The sequence below is a fragment of the Myotis nattereri genome (genome assembly GCF_964212035.1).
Source record: "Myotis nattereri genome assembly, chromosome: 6".
NCBI lineage: Eukaryota > Metazoa > Chordata > Mammalia > Chiroptera > Vespertilionidae > Myotis > Myotis nattereri.
This window is the reverse complement of record NC_138081.1, coordinates 90,993,755-91,012,718: the sequence shown is the minus strand read 5'-3', so window position 1 is coordinate 91,012,718 and position 18,964 is coordinate 90,993,755. Positions and strand designations below refer to the sequence as shown.

The 18,964-nt window shown below is 46.3% G+C and overlaps 1 protein-coding gene across 1 annotated transcript in view; it reads right to left on the bottom strand.

Moving 5' to 3' along the window:
• Positions 1-9,235: 9,235 nt before the first annotated feature.
• Positions 9,236-18,964, bottom strand: part of PLEKHG1 (pleckstrin homology and RhoGEF domain containing G1) — a 112,683-nt gene continuing 102,954 nt past the window's right edge. The window contains exons 15-16 of the mRNA XM_081094267.1: positions 17,101-18,742; positions 9,236-10,403 (exon numbers count right to left, since the gene is read on the bottom strand). Coding sequence (XP_080950393.1) covers positions 9,340-10,403; positions 17,101-18,742 — 2,706 coding nt within the window. The 3' untranslated portion in view covers positions 9,236-9,339. The remainder of the gene's footprint in view (positions 10,404-17,100; positions 18,743-18,964) is intronic.

Here is an 18,964-nt window from a genome sequence, read left to right as displayed (position 1 = left end):
GGCGCGGGCGGCGCGGCGCGGAGGGAGGCGGCGGGGCGGCGGGAGCCGAGGGCGGCCGGTCCTCCCGCCACTCGGAGATGCGGCCGCAGAGCACGGAGGCGTGGCGGCAAGTTCCTCCCCGGGGCGGGCGCCAGGCGGGAGCACCGGGGCCCGCCAGCGGCCGGAAGGACCTCTCTTGCTCCGCGGGCGCCGGGGCCCCTAGGGGGCACTGCACCTCGCGGCGGCCAGGTGGGGCGGGCGGGGGCCGGGGGGACGCCGGGCTGCGGGATGGAGGCGCCCGGCTGCCAAGGGCAAGGCTTCTGGCGCTTTCATAGCGGCTCCCGATTTGGCTGGCAGTCACCACCAGGGCGGGGCTCCTCCTGCCCTGCCCGCCCGGGATGCATCGCGATGCCACCCGGCCTCCCGCCGCAGTGGGGCTCCTCGGATCGGGCTTGGGCACCAGGGCTTGGATTAGGCCTGAGGCGCCCTAACCGTAAAGAGCGCGAACGCAGAGCCCCGCGGTTCAAATGCCAGCTTAGCCTTAGGCAAGTGACTTACCCTCTGTGGATATCAGCCGCCTCGATGAAAATGATGCTTTGGCCCTAGCCGGTTTGGCTCAGCGGATAGAGCGTCGGCCTGCGGACTGAAAGGTTCCAGGTTCGATTCCGGTCAAGGGCATGTACCTTGGTTGCGGGCACATCCCCAGTAGGGGGTGTGCAGGAGGCAGCTGGTCGATGTTTCTCTCTCATCGATGTTTCTAACTCTCTATTCCTCTCCCTCTCTGTAAAAAATCAATAAAATATATATATTAAAAAAAGAAAAAATGAGGCTTTGGCCCCTAGCCGGTTTGGCTCAGTGGATAGAGCGGTGGCAGGGTCCTGGGTTCGATTAGGGTCAAGGGCACGCATGTACCTGAGTTGCAGCAGCTCCTCCTGGTCCGGGCTCGTGGAGGAGGCAACCAATTGATGTGTTTCTCTCACATCGATATTTCTCTCTGTCTTCCCTCTCTCTTCCACTCTCTCTAAAAATCAATGGGAAAATACCCCGGATGAGGATTAAAAATAAAAATAAAGGAAAAATTTTTAAAAATGATGCTTTGTTCATAATCTTACCAGGATTATAATTCCCAAGTAAAGGGGTAATAAAACTAGTTGAAAGGATGAACATGGGTACTGTACTAGGTGCTAGAGAGAAACCTTCATTTAGTCCTAAAAAAAATGTGATGAGTTGAGTACTGTCCTGGTTTTCAACCTTGGGAAACCGGTCCAGAGAGGTCATTGGTTTTTTGGCAGAGCTGAGAGCTTGCCTGACCTCAGCGATCATGTGCTTAATCTTACACTATTGTCTGCATTTTTCACTGTCGGATGATTGCCACATCTGACACGCAGTGGCTCTTTTGGGTTTAGGAATTTCCAAAACCCTGTGAAGGAGGGTTAACCCCGTTCTGCACAGGAGGAAACAGTGACAGGAAGTAGTGCTTGCACAGGCATATAAATATGGGAAAGGAGTCGAAATGGCTCCTTCATCTACTGCGGTGATAACCTTGGACAAGTCATAAAACCCGTGGAGGCTGATTTGTCTCATTATAAATTGGGGACCATTCATTTAACAAAGAGCAGGCAGGTTTGCTAGCAGCCCTGTAAGACTGGGGATCCCTAAGATCAGGATTCCTCAGCTGGGATTCAAACCTCCTGTGTGTGCAGTAGGTACCTGGGGTGCTCTGTATGACCCTCCCCCACCCGGTGGGCCTCGAGGAGCAAGGAGAACCAACACAGATGTGAAGCTCAAGCTGTGCTGGGAGTAATAAGGTCCTTTATTCCCCCCCCCCCTTTTTTTATTGATTAAGGTATTACATATGTGTCCTTATCTCACCATTACCACCACCCCCCCCTCATGCCCTCACCTCCCTGGTGTCTGTGTCCATTGGTTAGGCTTATATGCATGCATAGAAGTCCTTTGGTTGATTTAGGTCCTTTATCTCTGACCTGGGAATCTCATGTCTTCTGCCAGCATCCGTGACACTGAAGCAGGCTAACATGTTAGCTTGCAAGCTTGCTGGGGTCCAACCCCAGCAGGTCCAGGGGTCCCCAAAGGTGTGGACGGAGTCGGCGGAGAAGGAATGACACGGAGACAGCGTTCAGTTGATCAGCAGCCTAGCCAGGATCTCTAGCCAGGATCTCCAGCCAAGTTCTGGTCTGGATCTCCAGCGAAGTTCTGGTTAGGACCTCCAGCCAAGTTCTGTGTCTAGGTTCTCTAGCCAGGTTCTACCCAGGTTCTCCTGCCATGTTCTCTCGCTAGGTTCTCCAGCCAGGTTCAGTCACCAGGTTGTAGTCAGGTTCTCTTGCCATGTTCTATCCAGGTTCTGTAGCCAGGTTCTGTCTCTAGGTTCTTCAGCCAGGTTCTGTCTCTAGGTTCTGTCTCCAGTTTCTGTCCAGGATCTTTTGCCATGTTCTCTCCAGCGAAGTTCTTCTGTATCTAGGTTCTGTGTAGGTTCTGTGTCTAGGTTCTGTGTCCTGTTGTCTTGTTACATCTGTATTTATACCAGTTGATTCCAATCCTATCGATCTCTATTCCAAAGGTTAGGGCGTTTCTTATTTCCATTCCAGGGAGTAAAGATTATGTAGCTTAAGCATGATTGTTCGTAGTTAAAGTGATTAATCACCCGCCTGGCACTTAGTTAAGAGGTTTTATTCCCTCCCTAACTTCAGGGGAAAATCCCTACCCAGGGAAACAACCTTTCTCAGAGAGGTGACCTTGGTTAAAACACATAGTGCCAAGAAGGTGAGCAAACATATTAAGAACAGTATGCCATATATGCCAGGTCCCTTGAAACAGCAAGGATGGACCGGCTCCCGGCACAAGCTGAGTGCAATCCCAGACCCTTCCCAGTTCTCGACAGTAATTTTTGAGCTGAATGTTGAGGTCCACGCAGGTTTTCTCCGGGATGGCAATGGAAAGACCGTGCAGGCAAAGGGAACAGCTCCTATAAAGGCAGAGACAGATTTGGGAGGGCTTTGTAGAGAGTTTGATTTTCCTTGTGTTGACGAATGCTTTGTTGGCTAAGATTAGGAGGGCAGAGGTGAGCAAGGCAGGAAGTGGGGAAGACAGTGGCAAGACAAGCTACTAGGAAGCTGTGGTTATCGGCCAAAAAAAGGAGTACATGCTAGAGAAGAAGCTTCTTGTACAGATTGGGGAACGTGACAACTCAGGTGGAGATGTCCTTTAGGAAAAATTATCTTCGCACTCAGGTGGGAAGTCTAAGCGAGAGACAGTGTCTTAGCCGATAAACATGTTAGTTTGAGCCTTGGTGAGTTCATATTAGGGAACAGAGTGGAGGACATTTGATCTCACAAACCTGAAGCTTATGGAGGCCAGGCAGATAACATAAACTGGTGAAGTGGACCCAGTGTCAAATTTCCCCCAAGAAGCAATCGTAGTTCCTGCAGACTTTCTATGACATATGCTGCTTTTATGTTAAGAGGAGAGCCTTTACTTGCTATCTAAAATGTTTCCATTCACGTGCTTCATAGTAGCTTTTAATTCGCTGACAAAGTCTATGATGGAGAACTAAGGAACAGTCTCCTCAAAGGTTAAGGCAAGTCATCACCTTTCAGGGCGATCTTCACCTTTAGATTCTCTCCTCGGATCTCACAGTCGCCTCCCCAGGGCCCCAGGCCCAAACAGTCCCGGTCTAATTTTTCTTTTAAAGAAGTCGGAAATTTGGATTTTTATTGTTGACCTTTTTAAAATGGGGCAAGCCAGATTCAGCTTCCGGGCCACACATCTTCAGCATCTGATTTAACTGGTCTGTAGAATCTGACTCGCCTATTGTGAATACACCGCTGTCAGGAAAACCAAGCTTTGTTGTTGTCCATGTAGACATAGGTGGGCTTTGCCCACGGACATGGACCACCATGGTAATGTAGGCAAGTTTGTCTTTTGGCCCCCAAAAATCTCGGCATTCTGGGCCCTTGCCCCCACCTCACTTGACTTCAACTCCACAGCCGCACACGGGGTTGCTCTATGTCCTCCTCATATCATCAAACCCAATGATTGGAAAAGGCATTTGGTTTAAACAAGCTTTCAGAAAAGTTCTCATATGACCATGTGAATTCTTAGCTTCAAAATTTACTGAAACTTCACTCAGTAAATTTCTTTGGAATTCTGTCAACCAAAGGGGCATAGTGCCTTCTCCCTGACCTGCCACAAAGGAATTCTAAAATAGTTCAATAGTCAATGACATTGGACTTCGGAGGGTGGGTGCTGTGAATTTTGAAAAGCAACTTAATGGCTGTTGTTCTTATATCCCTCCTTTGTGTCTCTGATTTGAGTGTGTTGTCCTCCTGCTTTGGGCTCAAACAAGTTTTTCACTCTATCTAGCCAATTATTAAGTATTCATTGTATTGAATGAACACCTACGAATTGTCAAATGCTGTGCAGAGATGGTGCAAACATTTCCACCTCAGGGGGTCAAATGAGACACATGCTAAATTTTAGGACATTCTTAGAAAAGAAACATTTGGCCTCCTAAGAGTTTTCAAATATGCTATAAACCAAATATCCCAACCTTTATTAATTTACAGTGATATGCATTGATTGTGCAATAATGTTAGGGGCAGAAATAGAACAATAGGGACTAGCTATTCGTTATCTATATATATAAAGGGCTAATATGCTAAGTGTCCCACCGTCAGACTGGTCGCTATGATGTGCACTGACCACCACGGGGGCAGATGCTCAACGCAGGAGCTGCTGAGCTGCAGTGACTTGGCAGCGACAGTTCTCAGGTGATGCACCTCAAAACCAGAGAGGAGGGAGCCAGACTCCTTGTGGGGCCCTGGGATTCCACCTTTGGCCGTGGGTTATGTTGTTGCTGGGGCACTGTCGGGCAGAATCTGGTTTACTGCACACTTGCGTTTGTGTTCCACACCCTGTATGACAGCAACTTTGCAGAGTGCCCTCTCGCACTCCAGGATCCCTCAGGGGATGTTGGAGAGCCAGTTTGGCCTGATCCCCACAGGCCAGCCCACAGGCCAGCCCCAGGGACCCTGCTCACTCACTCCACAAACACCTGGGAGGGACCACGGGAGGTTGCCTCCAGGGCCTGTCCAGCCCATCTCTCACAGTCCCGCCCCGCTGGCCACCTTCTAATTAATTTCCTTTTAATGTGCACGAATCTGTGCACCGAGTCACTAGAATACAATAAGAAATATCAATCATGCTCTGTTAACTGTGATTGCTTTGTTCTGATTAAAGAAAGCACTTTCTAACCTGGCTGGGAGTTGCATGCCCCCGGGACCTGGGAGTCAACCTTGCCCCTGGGAATCAACCTTGGAATGCAGTCCACACCCATTCAAGAGCTGCCTATATAGAAAGATTTACTACCTTGTTGCCAAACAATGGAGTCGTGCCCCAGCTTCTCCCAGCCCACCTTGCCTACTTCCCCATGTAATCTTTGTCCTACCCAATATAAGCAGCTGGCTTACCCGGAATGGGGTGGGGGGCTAGTGAGCAGATTTTTGTGGATGACCTGCTGCTCTCCCATACTGCCAGCAGTGTTGAAATAAATGCTCATATATGATTCAACCCTGTTTCTGCTTAATTGGTTCAAGTAGTGTCAAGCAGCCTGGACTTATTGGTTGTCTGGTTTCAATATTATTTGGCATTTTAATTGCAGCATAACTCAACCTTATCTTGGTGTTCCATGCTCTAAACTACTTGCAAAGAAAGAAAAATGTGAGATAAAATGTGAGAGAACGTTTATGCTTTCAAATATATTTTTAAAAAAAACAAAAAACACTGCAAAAGCATGCATTAGAAAGTCCAGGTCTTGTCCAAAGGACAAGGTTTAAGTGAAAAACATAGATATATGTATTAGCAAAAAAGTTGAAGCAGTTTCTTTTATTGTAATGCCTTTTGGCAGATAGAATTGAGTGTGGTTATTACCACTGTCCAGATAGAGGAAGTGATGCAATAAAGGCTGCAAGAGCTCGTGAAGTCTTATTAGTATTTGCTTTCCAAATAGAAATTTAAGAAATGATTTTACAAAGAAAACTTTGACAAATATTATTAAATAATCATGCTGAACAGCTATAGTTATAGCTCATCTCCCTCCTGTTGTTTTTCAAAAATTTTTTTCTTTGCCCTAGAATTACAATTTATGTATAGAATTTACACAGGGTATGTTTTTTCCTACTGTCATTTGCTTCTCTAAATTGAATTCTTATGATGTATTTTTAGAAAGTCCCTATCTATTTTCAACTTCAAGGTGGAAGAGGAAGATATGGTAAGTCTGATGTATCCTTAGTGTGGAGTTCAGAACTTTTCACTCGAAAACATTCTAAAAAACAATTTTAAAGCCATTTTCCTTTGTATGAGGAAAGTTCAACATATATTTTAATTATACTGGAGTAGGGTGTTGCTTACATTTGGAAATAGAACTGCTTTAGAAAGTATCCATAATTATCAATTTATATCAACATGCTTTTCTTCTCTAAATTTTTGTGTACCAAAAAAATTCAGAACATGAAATTATATGAAATAAGCCTTAATTATTGTGCAAAAATGTATACATTAATATTTTGATTCCATAATGAAATAGTTAAAAGGGTGTCTTGTTACTACAAACTACAAAAAAAAAAAAAAGATAATCTAGTAATAGATCTAACTTAGCCACCTGTGAAGAAAACAAATACCATACAAGATAGCAAATTCAATATTTCAAAAGTAAACCTAAGACACAGAAAATGGTCTGTTGTTGAAATAGGGCATAAAAAACAAACATCAAAAAATAAAGAAATAGGGTACACCATCATTACCCTGAACCATTTTCTGCACAGATCATAAGGTAAGACAAAGTGTTTTAATTAAATGTAATTTGGAAAAAGCATGACCTTTCTAGAATAAACACATTGATTCACACTATAATTCACTTTGTACTTTATAAACTTTATTAAATAATGAGCATTACTAACTTTTATTAACCTATATACAATATTTAAACGATGTTTTCCTAGATACATTTTTTTTGCACAAATAATAGAGTAGGGGAAAAGTCAACTGATAAAAAAATGGAACCTTCAGTACAGAGACCGCATAAAAACGTACGCAAACCTCTTCTCCCTCAATTATGTACATCCTCACCCCATCTCCAAAGGAAACTATTTTAAGCAAAAGCACTTAATTGACAACTGAGGAACAATATGAACATGATTTTTTTTATATATATACACACACACAGCTCTCAAAATCCGCATCCTGGCCGACAGAAGTGATCTCTAAAGCTAGAGACGCCCTAGAACCTAAAGATGCCCACAGAGGCATGTTCTACAGTAAGACATGTTCATCTTGCAGTGGGGTGTGTTCCTCTAGGTGACACCAAAGCTGTCAACGAGACACTGGTGTTAAAATCAATCAGTTCCGAGAGTAAGACACCCCAGTAACACCGACACGACAGAATCAGGGTCATAGGCATGAAAAGGCAAACCTGCGAGGCTGCATTCTTGGGACCAGCAGAGTCAGGTAACTTTGTTTTGCTCTTACAAATACCTCGAGCAGGTCTAAGAACCTGCCTTCTTACAGTGCTTGTCTTTTCTGATCATGCTAATCTCGGAAACTTGTATCACGTTTAAAGAAAGGAATGGAAAGAAGAAATGTTTCCAGAACCATGCCATTTAGTATGGACTTTGTGTTATAAGCTATAAGCAGCAAGAACAGTATAGAGAAGCAAAAAACTTGGGTTACCTTTTGTTATTTAAAAAGAAAAATGAATGCCTTAGGTACCTGTTTATACAATAATGATGGTCACATTTTACGTTTTCCAGTTCAGAAAAAGAGGCATAGGACTTAAAAAGGGGAAAAGAATTAGGATAAGATGTCACTGATTCAAATCAATATCATTGTTCACCTTCAAATGAAAAGCCAGCAGCCCGTGCCCTACACATACTGTCTTTTATTAAAATGAAAACAGGGTGGGGGCGGGACCACGGGATGTAAAACTGCTTAAGAGGAGAACGCACAGGCTGCTGCTGAGAAACGCTGCTGTGCACCGACCGGAGTCTTCAGGAAGACAGACTATTTTTATAAAGGAGCAGCAAACCTGCTTCATTTTTCTGTTCAGCTTCCTTGAATTTTGCCTCTCCTCACAAGATTTGCTTTTGTTTTTAGTTTACTTCCATAAAGAGTTATAGCAATACCACATATCACAATAAACTGCTATTGAAAGACCATAATTACAACATAAAAGATGTTACATTAGAGCTTATCAACCAAAGATCCCATTCTTTGATATGCCCCACACGATGTGTGCTTTCGGAAACAGATTCCACTGCAGCCAAGGACATCTGCAGGCTGGGTCGGGGTACTAGGCTGAGTCCAAAACTCAGGCAAGTTCATGTGGAAAACTGCTCTGGAAAGGGTAACGTTAAGTGCTTTGTTTTATTTTAGCTTGTGTTTTACTGTGTTGATAAGAGACAGGCGCAAAAAATGGTAAGAACAGTTCTACTCCTCCCAGCCCTTCAACTAAAATCTGAGCAGATAACCAAGCGTTTCCCAGATGTCAACCCATCTTTCCTAAGAGTTAAGTCAGTTTGCATTTTTCTTGGGGTTTCTTTAAGCCATTGAGGAAATCACCTGTTTCACCCCCGGAATCATAAAATAAACACAAAGAGCAGCACATTCTCCAGGAGCCCAGGGAGAGATTTTTGCTTATAGAACATTGGTCTCGTTACATGCTAATTTCCAATACTTACACCATTTCTGCATTACAATGAGCGGATGTAGACATGAATCCCAGAATAGAAACCCTAAAACGGGCACCGAAGACTATACTCCGATGAGAGATCTTTAGCTTATGTTATTCTAAGGTCTTGCCACAAGTAGAACAGAAATGCCAGCTATAATAAGCATAATCCTTTAAAGAGCTTTAGCCTCCTTTCATTTGAAAAACATATGGAAAAGCCTCTTTGCTGCCTTCGAGTCCCAAGATAAAACTAGTCGTGGCTTCTGGATAACAAGAGGAGTACTGCATTTTTAAAAATCAGGGCACTACTGTCAGAATATAGAGAAAAAATATGGCCATCTTGTTAAAAAAAGAAAACCATCTAGAAATTTCCAAGGAAGATTGACTTCCATGAAACAAGGACAACCGGCATCAGAACACAGGTAAGATGCTGACACTGGCTACAGTACAATCCTGGCTGGATCGTCAGCCATTCAAAAAGTTGTGCTGTAAAAGAAAGTACATTTTACACCTCCGGTAATTACAAAATTGTTTTAATCTGGTACATAGAAAACACGCCTCAGGTTCTGCAATTCAGGAGCATATGAAGAAGTGAATTCGGGCAGCGGCTATGAAGAACCTTAGGCAAAGCTGCTAGAACTAAGACACTGGAATTTTTCCCTTAGGCTCTGGACAATGTTTTGCTGATTGGGAGATGGGCCCCTCCAAAGATAGTCATTCAGTTTGTCAGAATCGTCGTATGGTGTCAGGTAGGGTGAAACCCCAAGTTTGCCGCTCCCTGGCTTTCTGGGAGTGCACGGGCTATGCAAAGCGTAAGACGTGTTGTTGCTGCCGACGTTATCAGAAAAGTCTGCGTCCACTATCTTCGGGTCAGATTTCTGTCTACGATTGTGAGACAGCTCTAACTCTGCCTCATCTTCTTCTGACTTTATTTCCACATAGTCATCTTCATCTCCTTCCGTCTCTTTGAAATTGGAAAAATAGTTCTGTGTAGCTATTTGGGCATTTAAGGGTAAATTTCTATTTACTACCAGAACTTTCTGTGAGTCTTGGAGAGTGAGATCTGAGCGTTTTCCAGTACCCTGTTGACACGAGCCACCTATACCTGGCGGCAAATCCTGGTGACTCTCACATTTTGAACTGTTGTGTAAAGACAACAGCTGTTTCCTTCCCACCTCATTAGGGTAGTTGATGGAGTCCGCTGACTTGTTTATTAAGATGGAGGAAGATGACTGGGACCTGTTATAAGGCTGAGATTTAGCGCTGATTCCTTTCCGACCCAAAGAGTTATAAAGATGGCCTTGACATGAGTTCTCCTTGTTGGGCTGACTGACTACCACACTGTGTCTCTGTATGGAGCCCAGCAGATGGTCAGAGGTTTGCAGAGAAGGCACAGAGCAAGCTGTGGACAAGTGTCTTGGAATACTTTTTGTGTGGATCTCCAAAGTAGGGTATTTTGGCTTCAAGTCTTGCCCTGGCCGGTGACAGAAATCTGCTAATTCTCCGTTGCTATAGGTTGAATGCAAAAGCCAATCCTCGCGACCACGTTGGGCCTGGGAAGGGGATGTAGACCTGAGGGTGGAGGATTCTTGAGGGCTGGCCCAGCCATCCTTCTGAGTCTTAAAGGGAGTCTCTCTGAATACAATCTGGTCATACACTTGTGAATACTCAGCAATCCTGGCACCTGCAAGGCAAATATTGAAACAAAAATATACACAGGGTTATTTCTACATGAGAAGATTAAAGAAATAACATAAACTGCTCACCTATTTTAAGAACTTAAACAGTAGACAGTACTTTGAAGTTTGAAGGTGACTAGCCATTGAATACCAAGTAACACAAACTAATAAAATAACCCAAAGTCTAATAAAAAGTAAAGATGCCACCTAAAAATTCATTTAATGTGATCTAATTCTAGGTTCTGTTATTTCAACACTAGGTCTTCAAGTGTTTGCTATTTGTAATGAGTATTTCTAGTGTTCTTTTACAAGCATGAAATAGTGTCAGGGCTAAAGACAGACATCATAAAAATCAGAAAGTTAACCCTGGGTCATGAAAAATAACTCAAGTAGTCATTAAAAGAAGCATGACTGCAATCCATCACGCAATGGCTACCCCAGCTTCTCACCAGTCTCGATTGCTCTCAGACAACTACTCCCAGAAGAGTCTGCTGTCTGCGGCTGCTCCCACACTTCTTGTGTCTAGGCAGCCCTCCACAGCCACTGTCTGGGGAGTTAACGTCTACAGGAGGTCCTCCCTCCCAGCGCTTCAGAACTGCATGTGTTGATGGACCCGTATATCCTTCCCCAACCCCAAGAAGCTGGGTACTCAAGTCTGTGCTTGCACTATATAAAGAATAAGCCATCTGTGCATATAATTGATACACTAATGCCTCTAATATTGGTTCCAGAACAGGATTTGACCATTACTCTATGGAAGCTATTGCCACTTTAAATTAAGCTATGAGGCTGTTCTCTCTGCTCCACTTCTGAGCACAGACTTTTCTAAAGATATTTACAGAACCTTGCCATGGATAGAGCATTTTCTTGGGCCGGGAATGACTTAAGAGAGAGAACCCAGAGATGTCAAATTCAAAAGCAATTTCCCCCCTCGATCCCCAACAAGGTACCCACATGACTACCCTAGAATTAAAGAATTCCATGCACCCTATAAATCACTCAGACCACATCTCCAGTCTCTACAAAGGGAATCTATCTATCCCATAGAAGACAACCAGCAAGTGACAATACATTTTCTTCTTCTTTAAACTATTTATAAGTTCGGCAACCTGTTGTTAGTAAATTATTCCTTCTAACTAAAATTTTAGTTCAGTTTCTGCCATTTCTTTTGAGTCTATCTTCTATGAGAATAGAAATCAACCTACATTCTGTGTGCCCTTTAATTGCAAACCCCTCAAGTTACTTGATCCCTGGTCCCCAGAATCAGGGCAAATAGTCTGTTTAACTTCTCATTATAGATCAGTGATGGTGAACCTAAGACACGCGTGTCAGAGGTGACATGTGAACTCATTTTTTTGGTTTATTTCTCTTTGTTAAATGGCATTTAAATATATAAAATAAATATCAAAAATATACATCTTTGTTTTACTATGGTTGCAAATATAAAAAAATTTCTATATGTGACACGGCCCCAGAGTTAAGTTAGGGTTTTTCAAAATGCTGACACGCTGAGCTCAAAAGGTTCGCCATCACTGTTATAGATGCTATATCCAGATCCTTCAGGTTTTCAAATCCAAATTCCTCAGAAGGACAGAGATTATTCCTTTAGATTTTCTAATAATAAATACTTGACCTACTACTCCTTAAGGGGCATAGCAAAGACTTTGAATATCAATTAAGATTTGGCAGCCCCTTAGGAGATTGAAAGTCTACATGGACACCACCATGTTAGCTATCCTGAACTCCATAATGTTTCGTTAACTAGGAACCCCAAGCAAAGGCAAGGACCTTTAGACATAGACATTGGTTAGTAGTCCCATCTGAAAGTTGGATGTTTCTGCCCAAGCTATTATCACCTACACTTTGGCCCTGCGCCTGATCCCACCACTGAAGTCAGAAAGTCTCTGAGCTTTCACAAGGTTCCAAGAAGGTAACAACTTTGGGGAAAGCAATGAGAGCTAAGTTACACATTCAGTCAAACTATTCTAGTATCCAAATGTAACCCTAAAGTCTTATAAGAACAATTAACACTTGACTTTAGAATATGGTGGCCCAGAACATCTGAAACCATGCGTCATCCAAAATATCCATAGTATTTCTTGTGCCTTTTCCTTCCTTATCACACTCTTCTTTTGCTTAATCAAGTCCTGTTTACCTCTCAAAACCCTCCCCAAGCCCTAACCCTTCCGTGAATCTTTGTCTAACTGATTTCTCTTCTGTGAAGTCCTACACACTTAGTGTGCCCCTGTATGCACTTAGTGTGCAACCAACACTTGGCTATTGGTAGTGCCCACATGCATGTACATGGCTGCATGCACACACACACTCTTGGGTTCCTACTTGTTTTATGTGGGTTAGTTTATTATTCCAGCTTGTCCGTGAGCTTTAACCTTGGAGAATAATCCCTACAGAGTACCAAGCACAGTTCGAGATAGAAACTGGTCTCAAGAACTACTTAATTACTCCGATAATTTCTGGACTGCCCCCTTTTATTCGAAGCACGGTGTTGAGAATGGATGTGCTTTCCGGAAGACCATGCCACTGAGAGTGGAAAGGCAGCCTAGAAATCAGGCTCAGCAGGAAAAGGGGAAAGAGGAAGATGGCCTTTGATTGACATGCCCCTAAAGGTAACTCGTAATGCATACAGTCTATCTTTGGATAATAAGAAGTTGGTCATTTATAAATTTGGGATCAAAAGCATCTCACAAGTAAACAATATGCTGTGTCTATGTTTTGGGGTTTTTGGGGGGTCTCAGGTTGACCTTCTAAGTGAGTCTATAATTTGCTTGATGCCAATGTGAACAAGATGAGCTTCCAGGGCCATGGCTCTTATTAGGTTCCCTCAGCCAGATGTGTGGGAAGTAGCCAGCCCAGATCACACTGCCGCCTACAAGGCTGAGCCTGAGGCAGCGGACCCCAGTCCCCTGCGTCCTTGGTTCTGGCATTAGCAGTCTTTAGAGAACATGCACATCATCATTATGTGACAGCCCCAAGGCAGTCTCTGGTTTATTTCTCTTTTGTACAAGTTTAAAAGGTGGAGTTCTTATAAATATTTGAAGGGATGCTTGCTGAGAGAAGCATGAAATGTACTGTTTTCAAGACAGAGGATTAAAATCAGTGTTTCCGATGTTGCTTGAGATGCAGACCACAGCATAAAATGTCATTTTGCCTTCCCAACTTTGCACAAGGAGGAAAAGTCCTCACGCCCGTATGGAGTTTTCTCCCACGTAAAACATCACACACAAAGAAAGAGAACCCCAAGGCCTCACTGTTGGTCTCAAGGACTATCAGGAGGGACGCCTGGCCGAAACAGACGGCCAGCAAGCTGCATCAGGCTCTAAAAGGTAGGAGCAACTAGACCTGGTTGGGTGATTTTTAGGCGGAAATCTGACCCGGGGCCTGTAGACCCCGGCTAGAGAGTTCAATAAAGGTGCTCGAGAGTGTCGGCAGGTGAATAGGGTGCTCCTCCTTCCGGACAACACCGAGAGCAAGCTCCTGGCAAAGTGGCAAGGCCCACACGAAGAAGTCTGGAGAATCGGTCCATTCGATGACCACGTCCTGTGCCCAGATAAACGAGAGAGAGAAAAGGAGTCATCATGTCAACTGATTGAAAGCCTAGTGGGCACAGGAGTGGTCTCGATCCACCCAGATGGAAGATCCTCAGGTCCGAGAGATGGCAGGCCCCAGGGACGGCTCCACTCTCAGAAGATGCTTGGGAGAGAGCGTCTCCTCTTTGTTGGGGAGAACGTGATAGCAGCCCACCATGTCGAGAGCGGACCCAGACATAAAGCTGAGAAAAGGGCTCCCAAGACACACCAGTAGGCAAAAGCAAAAGGAGAGCAAACCAAAAGTGAGAAGCAAAAGAAAACCACAAGGGGAAATCTACGCGTACGGAAAAGAAGGGGAACACAGAAGGCGATTCAAGGTAGCGCTGAGCCCTAGCCTCAGCACTGAAGGATGTGCTTCCATCAAAGCTAGAGTTCTGCGTTGTAATGGATGGTCTATGTTCAACACAACCTGGCTCAGGGGAGTACCACTTCTTAACGGACAGTCTGCTGACATAAGCCATCATCACCAGAAACTTGAGTAATATATTATCTCTCACTCTGAGGGTCCCTGGCCCAGATTCAGCCAGTGGCTGCACTGCCAATTCATACTGTTCCCAGTGCCATCTATGCCTCCAAATAGCCCATCTGCAGCTGGAACTCAGGCACATTTTCTATGTGTAACAACAGACCAGAGTAGCAATCTAGCATTGCCAAGGGGACACGGATTAATTAAACCATATTATTGCAAAGAGAAAAAATATGAGAAATAGTTTATCTCACATTTTAACCTTTATTTAAAAAGAAAATAGAGAGAGTCTGTAAAATTCTTTGAATAACAATTCCAGGGCTTAACTTCCCTATCTGTTACGAAATGTTACGGTATGATTAGCTTTAGGAAAAGCGTAGAGCTTTAGACAATTCTTAAATATTCTCAAACTTAAAAAATAAATCCCTATAGATTCTTGTCATGTAACGTGTAGATAGATTCATTTAGGACTTGGACATCCCCTTCTTAGTCTCTGGTTTCCATGGAGATAATGTAACCAATCCCAAAGAAAGGAGGAGAGTGAGTGGCATAATCCTTGCAGAGGAGTCTTGTCGCCATTAAGCTAAGTATCTGAACGTCCCTGATGCTGAGCCATCTGGCATTTACTTTTAATTGGAGAACCATCTCCTCTCATTTGATACTGAGGTGGTCCTTTGTCAGAAAACCCAGGGAAGGGATTCTTGAAATATGATTAAAAGGCCACTCTGATTTAAAATGCTAATTCCGCCCAGCTGGTGTGGCTCAGTGGGTTTGAGCTTTGTCCCGTGCCCCAGCAACTCCAGTGGGTCCATTCCTGGTCAGGGCACAGGCCTGGGTTGTGGGCTCAGTCCCCATTAGGGGGCGTGCAGGAGGCAGCCGATTGATGTTCTGCTCTCACATTGATGTTTCTATCTCTCTCTCCCTCTCCCTTCCTCTCTCTGAAACCAATAAAAACACATTTAAAAAAGATGCTAATTCCTGAGCCTAACCCCAGAAATCTCTCTAGATCTGGTGGTGGAAAGGGCCTCGGGTGAGAGCCAGTGCCCTGGGCTGGGGGATGTCTTTTCATGATATTTGTGTGCTTTATTCCCACCTACACTCCACCACCACAACCAGCGGGTGTTAAGTTTTGTCCTCTCTAGCCAGGAGGTAGGCACTTCTCTGTAACAGAGAAAGAAGTCAAGCCCTGGACATCTTATTCCTTTAGCCCTAACCGTACCAGTATCATCCCTGACATCTGGTTTAGTTCTGCCCCACAAAGGAGGCTTGCCTAAAAGATGAAGCTTTGTGGCAGCATGCGTTAGAATACCAAACGAAACAGTACTGAGTGCAGGACAGCAGCTATTTTAAAAAATCAACCAGTAACCGAAATATGCGAGCAGAGAACTGAGTCACAGTGTGAACAGCGTTAACAACGCAGGAAGGATTCCTTTTTGTCTGTCAGGACAAGTGGGCGGTGTTGTTGGGATTCTGGAGCAAAGAGCAATCCTGTTCCTTACGCTTCCAAACCTTAAAAGCTCGCATGAGCTACTCCTCCTGACACACTGATGTAAGGGGAGAAGCTCTCGATGCCACAGGTTAAACCAACCACTGTATTCCACGGTTCAGATCGTGCTAGAGAAAGCTTCTTACAGCAGCACATCTGTAGTGACAATGTTCCACGCACAACAGAAAACCTCTGAGACCCCGTCACGCTCCAGCTCGCATGAGTGGGCGACGCGGGAAAGGGTCTTCGTTGTTTTGGGTGAAGGGGAGCAGAGTTGGCCACCCCAAAAATACGCCTTTGGGGATATTGATTCTTTTAAGGTGGTTATTTTTAAGAAAAGAAACACTCAGAAAAAAACCTCTGCTCTTCCCCCTAATTTCCTAAAAGGAATTTAGATGGAGGCCCTGCTTCAGGAAAGGAGCCGTCATTCTATAGTTTAACAAAAACTAGTGACAGAGCCCTAGCCGGTTTGGCTCCGGGGATAGAGCGTCGACCTGCGGACTGAAAGGTCCCAGGTTCGATTCCGGTCAAGGGCATGTACCTTAGTTGCGGGCACATCCCCAGTAGGGAGTGTGCAGGAGGCAGCTGGTCGATGTTTCTCTCTATCCCTCTCCCTTCCTCTGTAAAAAATCAATAAAATATATTAAAACAACAACAACTAGTGACAGACAGGGAGGAACCTAGCTAGCAAGGCCCCTGTGCTTAAAGTTCTCTGTGTCCCATTACTAAGGATGGACCCCCAAACATTTATTTACCAAACGTTGCTTTTCTCCATGAAATTGCCTTCCTGCCCTTGGAAATGCCAAACCACGCCTCCCCTCTCTCTACCTCCAGAATGACACAGAAGCCTCAACTGCCCAATGTGTCCTTGAGTTTCACATTCTTAGGGCCCCCTTATAATACATTTTGGACATTTCCCCCTGTTATTTGGTTTCGTGTCAATCTGATGAGTAGCCCGGCCAGAACTTAGGAAGGTGGGAGGAAAACGGGCTTTGCACAGCCCGCACGAGCAAGCCACAGTCTCACCCTGCGAGGACGTACGCCTGGGTGGCAATGTTCTCACGGTCTTACGGACATTGGGAACCTGACAGCTGCTCTCACGTCTTACTGTCAGGGAGGGAGGAAGCAGAGAAGGAACGTACCGATGGCGGGCCCTCCTTGCTTCTTGTCTTCTAGGATGGCGGCCAGGTCCTTGTGCACAGATCTGTGCGGTTGGCTGGCCGGTGGCTGCTCCACCTCCGGGCTTTTCACTTTTAAGAGCTGATTTGCCTTCTTGATCTTCTGACTGTACTGCCTCGCCATCATAAAAACCCGGCTCTTGGTCTTATCGGTGGCGTCCACCCCCGGGTCCGGGCTGTCCAGGTCCCCCTGGGACAGACTGCTGCTGGCCAAGTCGTAGGGGTTTTCCAGGGGCGGCCCTTCGCTGGCCAGAGAGAGCCGGTTGAGACTGAGAAAGGAGCCTTCCTTGGACAGCAGGTCCCCCCCCAGCGGGCAGCTGGCCCGGCTGGCCCTGCCCGGCCTGTCCTGCAGCGTGAGGAGCGCGCGGCTCTCGGGGAGCGAGAGTGTGGACAGGGCCCGGGCCGCGTCCTGGCTCAGCTCGGGCGCGCTCTCCGAGTGCAGCCTGTCCGCCACGTCGTCTTTGCTGACGGGAAACGCGGCGAGGAGCCGGTCTCTGGCCTTGACCTCGTTCTTCTTGATGTAATTCTCCAGGTCATTCCAGATCTCGTCTACTTCTTCCGACAGCTTATCAGATATAGACTTCTCCGCCATGGACAAGTTACAGCCGAAGGAGTTATACAGCAAACTCAAGTAGTCGTTGTCCGAGGGGCCCGGCTGGTAGGGCGCCTCGTCCTCGCTGAGCTGGAGGCTGTCCTGGGACACGAAGGGCCTCAGGGTGTCGCAGCACGCGAAGTCGGCCTCCAGGCCCAGGAAGGTGCTCCTCTTGGGACGCGTGAGGCTGCTGCCCCTGAAGTCCAGCGAGGGCGGGTCCGGGAGCCGGATGGTGTCGTAGATGTTCTCCTCCACCACCTCCAGTTCATGTACGCTCTGGTTGGACGCCGCCTCCCGACCTGGCCGAGGCCCCCCTCTCTTGGTGTGCAGAGGGCTCCTCTCGTGGCCAGCGTGCCCCCTGGAGAAGGCGAGCTCCGGGGTGCTCTTGGGTCGAACAGAGTCCCTGGCTGCTCTGGGGGGCGTGGACTCAGCTTCTTCCCGTTGAGCGACCATGAGTTTTAAGTCCTCATAACTTATGTTATCATAGACGTGGTCTATGTCATCCAGAGTCAGCTCTATAGATGAGCCGAAGGGGGTCACTCCGTCCTGCCCGTCCGTTTTAGGGTCGTTCTGCAGTTCCCTCTGGGGACTGTACCGAGAGCCGTCGCTGTCCCTGGTTCTTACTTCCGGAGGGCACGTGTTGCTCTCGCCAGCGCTGCTGGCCCGCCGGACCACCCTGTGGCCGGAGCTGGCGGCCTCGGTGGCCTCCACCTGTCCCAGGTGCCAACTGCAAGGGCGACTGGAAGTGCCGTCTTCGCACAGCCGGCTGGCGCTCAGGTCTGAGGAGGAAAAGGACGGCACGAACATCTGGTAATCGTCGTCCTCCTCCTCGTGCTCCGGGGCCCGGCGGCTGGGGAACAAGGCCTGCCGGATCTGGTGGTCCGTCCAGATGTTCCTGACGGCCGCGCCCCCGCGGAGCGCGCTGAGGATGGCGGCGCCGCTGGGCTGGCTGCTCCTCTGGGCGGGCGCCGGCCCTGCCGACCTCCGCTGGGGAGAGCCGTCTCCTCTGGACACCTGCGGGGTAGAAACACTGATGGAATCGCAGCACCAGGGATGCATAACTCGCGGCCTTCTGCCGTGTTCACACATTGCCCATCCCACTACCGGGCAGGAAGATTCATAAAGAAAATGATCAGTAAACACTGATGATTTTCACTGAGCTGAAAAGCACTTCAGCCCTAGCCGGTTTGGCTCAGTGGATAGAGCATCGGCCTGTGGGCTAAAGGGTCCCGGGTT